General features: G+C 39.7%; 1 protein-coding gene across 3 annotated transcripts in view; it reads left to right on the forward strand.

The window, feature by feature from the left end:
- Positions 1-6,451, forward strand: part of PRKAA1 (protein kinase AMP-activated catalytic subunit alpha 1) — a 31,595-nt gene extending 25,144 nt beyond the window's left edge. For all 3 annotated transcript variants that reach the window (XM_070935920.1, XM_070935922.1, XM_070935921.1), the window contains exons 6-9: positions 2,114-2,338; positions 4,100-4,583; positions 4,692-4,818; positions 6,207-6,451. In XM_070935920.1, coding sequence (XP_070792021.1) covers positions 2,114-2,338; positions 4,100-4,583; positions 4,692-4,818; positions 6,207-6,451 — 1,081 coding nt within the window. The remainder of the gene's footprint in view (positions 1-2,113; positions 2,339-4,099; positions 4,584-4,691; positions 4,819-6,206) is intronic.
- Positions 6,452-6,929: the final 478 nt, after the last annotated feature.

A 6,929-nucleotide genomic window follows, 5' to 3' on the forward strand; every position in this document is an offset into this window, starting at 1 on the left:
CTTCTTTTGATTTTATCTTAACTGTGTCTGTGCACAAAACAATGATTGTGATCACACGTCACATCAAACCATGACTTATCAAAACAAATTCATATGTACCTCATTTTTATTCTCCTGCTGCATACTGGAAGGACTTCTGGAGTTTTAATTTTAGCTTGACTTTGTGCTTCAAACAAGCCAGATTATACTTTTTGAATTTGGGTTTAGACATTTATTAACTATAATTCTTAACTATGATTTTTTTACTCTGGACAATATGGCAAACTATAAAAAATGCAAATTAAAAGCTTCCAAACTCATCATTCAAGCAGCGAGGAGGCAATGAGGGGAAAGAGCCTAGAAGTCAAAGGTTGCTGTGACATGTGCATATTGTGTTGAGTCACCGATGCCCAGGATTTTGGGCAACTTTTGAATGGTGGGCCGGAATCTGCTTTAGACGCTCTTTTCATTTAATTATACTTAAATTTTAATAATAAAGTTGGAATGCAGTTAATAAGTTTTAATAAGATTAATATAATTATATATATATTGTCTTTCTGTCATGGAAAATCACAATGCGCCAATATCTTTGAAAGGGTCTTAGGAGGCAGAAGAGAGTACTTCTGTGTTGGCAAACAAATTTCTAACTTGTCTAATACGTTTTTGCCAATATTAATTTTAAATGTTTGTACATACAAATACCTGACCCTAGAAGACAAAACACTCCTGTCTTTTGATTGAAGTAGCAAAAATACCTGCGGTCTGACAGGATCCCAAGACTAGTTTTCTTTTTGGCTCAGAATAATTATAGCATGATGTATATTGTCAGAAACACATTTTCTAGGTTTTCTTTCTGGCATTTTAATTTTTAGGTGTAATTTGATAAAAGACTATTGGTACTTTGAAAATGCTTTCAGGGCGCCCAGATTACTCTATACACCAGTGATGGCTAACCTTTTTGCCATCACGTGCCAAAAGTGGGGGGAGCGGGGGGGGGTTGCGCACGTGCATGTCCACACTCATAATTCTATGTGCCCCGCCCCCCGCATGCGCTCACGACACACATCCCGCATTCTCCCCGCTTTTGGCATGTGATGGCACGGTGGGCCCATTTTTCACCCTCCCCAGGTGCCAGAGACTTCTAGGAGCCTGGGGAGGGCGAAAATGGCCTTCCCCACCCCCGGAGACCCTCCGGAGGCTAGAAATGGCCTGTTTGACAACTTCTGGTGGGACCGGAAGGCCCGTTTTTTGCTCTCCCCAGGCTCCAGAGCCTTTCTAGGAGCCTGGGGAGAGCGAAAAATGGGCCTCCCCCCCCCAGGCCCTCCGGAGGCTGGAAACAGCCTGTTTCCTTACTTCCAGTGGGCCCAGAAGCCCAAAAATCAGCTGGAGCTCACGTGCCCACCGATATGGCTCCGCATGCCACCTGTGGCACGCGTGCCATAGATTTGCCATCACGGCTATACACAATGCAGTTCTGTGATTGTATGTTATATTGCTGAATATAAATTGCTCTTCATTCAAGGAGCTCATGAGCATATTTTGTTTTTAACCTCACAACAGTTCCTTAGTGTAATATGATCTATACTTTAACCGCCACTAATAAAGTCAGGAGTGAACAAGGAGTTTTACATGGCATCATCTCCATGTGAGAGAGATGATTCCATCTTACCTTTACCTTAAATTTCCTATTCCTCTTACCTTAAATTAGTCACTACATAATGCTAATGAGGGCTAAAGTAATCAAAGCTTGCATTTAACTACTCTCTGAAACTTGAGGGCTGGGTTCTGTTGCTTTAGACATGCTGACTAATCCTAGATTAAGCATAATTAGATAGAAAGGAGGTTGCTCAGAGAAGGGGAGAAGCTGTGTGGCAATCAGGAGACAGTATTGGATTTATATCAGCCCATTACATTTGCCCAAACCAGATCAAGGCCTTCATCTTTCTGACTATAGAACTTAGGTCACTTTACCAGTTTTGTTCTATTTTATATAACAAATCAGGAGTTAATTGCATGAATATTAGTGCTTATGTAGCAGTTCACAAACATTGCTAAAAGGCTAATAATCCAGTGTAACAGTTGCTCATGTTGTGTTTTTTACTTGGAAAAAAATATTATGATCTCCATTTTACAGGTTATACGCAGGGCCAGAAGTAGATATCTGGAGCAGTGGTGTTATTCTCTATGCTTTATTATGTGGAACTCTTCCCTTTGATGATGATCATGTGCCAACACTTTTTAAGAAGATATGTGATGGTATCTTTTATACGCCTCAGTACTTAAATTCAGCAGTAATTAGTCTCTTGAAACACATGCTACAGGTGGATCCTATGAAGAGAGCAACAGTGAAAGATATAAGGTATCTTACAGCATCTGGTTCCATCAGGGAGGCAATTATCTTCTAAAAGTTTTATTCAATTGTTGGCTTCACATTGGCTTGGTTGTTGTATCATAGTAAGCCATTTTGTGATTAGGCCGAGTTTAATCAAAAGGGAGTTGGATCAAAACTTGAGTCCAATACACTCTGATGCCATGTTTGTTTTAGGTTACCTGACGATTAGCCCTGCATATGAATAGAAAACATCTATTTCTTTATTTTAATTAAGTGCATGAGCCTTGGTAGTTCAGTGGTCTAAAGCACCCTGTTATTAAGCTGGTTATTAAGACCAGCTACCTGCAATTACTGCAGGTTCGAATCTCGCCAAGGCTCAAGGTTGACTGAGCCTTCCATCCTTTCTAAGGTAGGTAAATTGAGGACCCAGTTGTGGGGGCAATAAGCTGACTTTGTATAAATATATAAAAGGATGAAGGCTATTGCTGAGCACATTGTAAGCCGCCCTGAGTCTCCGGAGAAGGGCGGCATATAAATCAAATTAAAAAAAAAATGTCTTTGCATATGAATTGAACCAAATTGGCCTTCATTTAAATTATGATATAGAAAATTAAGCCAAGATCTGAAGAGTCACCTTATAGGGAATATGGGCGGCATATGACTGACTGACTGACTGACTGACTGACTGACTGACTGACTGACTGACTGACTGAATGAATGAATGAATGAATGAATGAATGAATGAATGAATGAATTGGATGGGTGGGTGGGTGGATGGATGGATGGATGGATGGATGGATGGATGGATAGATAGATGATAGATAGATATGGATTTCCCCAAATTCAGGAGTAGTCATTGCTCAAACCACATGTTATCACACTTGTAGCTCCTTAGAAGAACATAGAATCACATGGCCAAAATGGTGTGGTAAAAATATTTGAAACTTACAGAAGAGAGCGCAGGGTTGAACTGCAGAGTCTTTGGCGCACTGATGATGTTACTTAGTTTGGTAATGAAACTTCTTTGTTTCATTTGTTTCAAGGCCCCCACAAATGTTTGAAAATTTGGCAACCTAATTTTCATTCCGTTTGGAAGCTTCTGGAGGAGCAGTTTAAGTGGGAATAGGCACTTGAGATTTCTGTAAGACAAAGCAGTCCTGTTCCAAATTTTAACTCTCCCTCCCATTTCAAAAAAATGAGTGAAGATTTCTCATCCTGTTTTTTTTTTACAGTGATGACACCACACTACTGGAAGGCCTTTTCCAGCCTACTAGCAAGTCAGGAAACTCAGTTCCAGGCCCCAAATTTAAACTCCTTTGCTGAGTTTTAACACAATATAAAACTTAACTTTTATATTGTGTTTAATTATGATTTGAATATTTTTACAAATAATATTCATATGGAATAGTCCCACTGTAGAGAAAAACTTAAAATTTCTTTCTAAGTGCAGTACTGTAACCTATTCCAGCTGCCTGTTTTAATTATAAAGGTGACTTATTTTGTATCAGTGAGAAATCTGAAGCTAAGATCTTCAGATTTATAAAAGGGAAGAGAAGAATATTGCTTAAAAGATTATGTTTGAATCTGGTGATTATTACTACAGTCACAGCATCTAACCGGACTTCTAATTTCAAGTTCAGCGAAATCCATATGTGGATTGAAAGTGGAAATGTTTTTTTCCCCTATTTTAGCATATTTTTTTCTGTGTATTTTGCACGTTCTGTCAGTAAAACATGGCAAAATGGTTGAACCGGCTAGCTTTTAAAATGGTTCTTGCTTTGCATCTAGGGAACATGAATGGTTTAAACAAGACCTCCCCAAGTACCTCTTTCCTGAAGATCCTTCTTACAGTTCAACTATGATTGATGATGAAGCCTTAAAAGAAGTCTGCGATAAGTTTGAATGTACAGAGGAGGAAGTGCTCAGCTGCTTATATAATCGCAATCATCAGGATCCTTTAGCGGTTGCCTATCACCTCATTATAGATAATAGAAGAATAATGAATGAAGCGAAAGACTTCTACTTGGCTACAAGCCCACCAGATTCCTTTCTTGATGACCATTTTTCCCGACCTCACCCTGAAAGAGTGCCGTTTTTAGTTGCTGAAGTACCAAGGTCACGCCATACCCTCGATGAGCTAAATCCCCAAAAGTCCAAACATCAGGGGGTCAGAAGAGCTAAATGGCATTTAGGAATTCGGAGTCAGAGTCGGCCAAATGATATAATGGCGGAAGTGTGTCGGGCAATCAAGCAGTTGGATTATGAATGGAAGGTGAGATTGCTTAAATTGTCTCCCTGCAAGTGATGGTTTTCAAATAATGACAATCAATGTAATAATTCTTTCGATGTTTTCTGTTAAGTTTCTACTTCGTTTTCCTAGGTTGTAAATCCATACTACTTGCGTGTTCGGAGAAAGAATCCAGTAACAGGCACATATTCCAAAATGAGCCTGCAGTTATACCAGGTGGATAGCAGGACTTACCTATTGGACTTCCGTAGCATTGATGGTATGTAAAACTGGTTATTTGCAGGCAGCATCTGATGTAGAGTATATCGGCATTTATAAGAGGGGAAAGAAAGATTAACTGTTTGCTTTCTGTGGTGCTAGTCTGGATCATGCCATTGCAGATTTAAAATTAATTGCAAAAGTTAAAATCCGTAAGAATAGAAAGGAATCCATAAAAATGAAGATGGCATTTAATTTTGTTGTACAAGGTGCAATGGCAATAAAACTAAGCTAAGCTAAGCTAAGCTAAGCTAAGCTAAACTAAACTAAACTAAACTAAACTAAACTAAACTAAACTAAACTAAACTAAACTAAACTAAACTAAACTAAACTAAACTAAACTAAACTAGAAAGTAGCTGGCATCTCCAATTGCTTCTCCCATTCACCCAGTATCTGCAAACGAATAACAATATATGCTTTAGTGGTCAGCGCAGATATGACCGTCAGAAATTGCTATAAGGCATCAAATGGGAAAATATTTCATCCCTGATACATATAAATAATAAACTTTTTTTGTGGAGTCTCAAAGGCTTTTTTTCCCCAGTTTTAATTACCGGTACCATGTATACTTCTTGATGATAGATATTCAGAATCAATGGAAAGGCAAACACCAATGCAACCTGGCTTATAATTATTGATTGGCCACTTGTGGAAAAAAGTCAAGGTTTTATTGAATTGGGGAGAGTTTTTCTAATAAATTTTAATAATAATTAATAGCAATAGGCACATTCTCAAAAGATCTGGAGTACCACTTGAACACCATTGTCATTGGCAAAATCCCCATAAGTCAGTTGCAAAAGGCACCTTTACTTGGAATTACACCCATCCTTGGATGATATATTTAACACCATCAGACAACAACATCTGCCTATCCCAGAACCTGGGGAAGCACTTAGGGGTGTCAAACTCAAGGATGCTTAAATCTGGTCCGCGGGGCTGGCCTGGAAATAGCAAAGGACCGGCCCGTGGTGCCTCTGGCAGCCAAAACAGGGTGCGGGGGGAACGTGCGTGGCCCCCCTGTGCCCCATTTTGGCGGGCAGTGTGCTGCAGGAGGCTGTTCAGGCTGAAAACAGGGTAGCTTTCACGCGCCCCGTTTTGGCCAGCAGGGTGCTGCAGGAGGTTTCCGTCCCATCTGCCCCCCCACCCCCACCCTACGGAGGAGAACTACAATGCTGATCAAAGAAGTCCAGTTTGACACCCCTGCTCTACGTGGATAAAAAAGCCAAATTCAGTCAAAACACCTGGGTCACTCTGCAACCAACTAGAAACAATAATTATGGTAAAATGTTCATTCTGGATACATAGAACGGTGACTTTTAACGTTTTGTCTTCCTTACTAATTTCTCCAATTGTTCCAGCCTTTAAATTTTTCTCTTTGCTTGCCCTAGATGAAATTATTGAAGGAAAATCAGGGACTACCACTCCCCAGAGGTCAGGCTCTGTGACTAATTATAGATCTGGTCAGAAGGACTCGGACCCTGATGTTCAAGCAAAACCATCTGATGCATCTCTTACCTCTTCAGTGACCTCTTCACTTGACTCTTCTACAACCGAATTAACCCCAAGATCAGGGAGCCACACGATAGAATTTTTTGAAATGTGTGCAAATCTTATTAAAATACTTGCACAATGATTTATAAGGTTGGCTTTTTTTTTTTTTTTACAGCAATAAGCATGCCGAAAAAGGAAAAAAAAATCATAGTCAAATGCTTCCAATTATAATCAAGTTACAGTTAACTTTGGCACTGAGAAGACTAGCCACATTGCAATTTGCACAGGAATCGAACTTGCATTTAGAAGCAGTCTACACCTCATACTGCATCCTTCCCAAACCAGACGTCCTCCAGATGTGTTTGCCATTCTGTCTGCAGATTAGGAAGGGCACATCTGGAGGTTTCCAGGTCGGGGAAGGCTATCTTTAATGTACTGAAGCAAATTATGATTAAATAGTCTACTGGAATGATGTGCAGGTACAAGAACAGTATGTTTTACATCGTGTATCATTAGGGCTTCATGGAGTTTGACCTTTGTATGCTGATAATTTATTCCTTTTACAGTACATGTGCTCATTTATGAGATCAAAAGGCAACTTTTGGACACCGTCTTTGCTT

Source organism: Pituophis catenifer, unplaced genomic scaffold, assembly GCF_029215685.1.
Source record: "Pituophis catenifer annectens isolate HBS135680 unplaced genomic scaffold, rPitCat1.0.hap2 SCAF_2, whole genome shotgun sequence".
Taxonomy (NCBI): Eukaryota; Metazoa; Chordata; class Lepidosauria; order Squamata; family Colubridae; genus Pituophis; species Pituophis catenifer.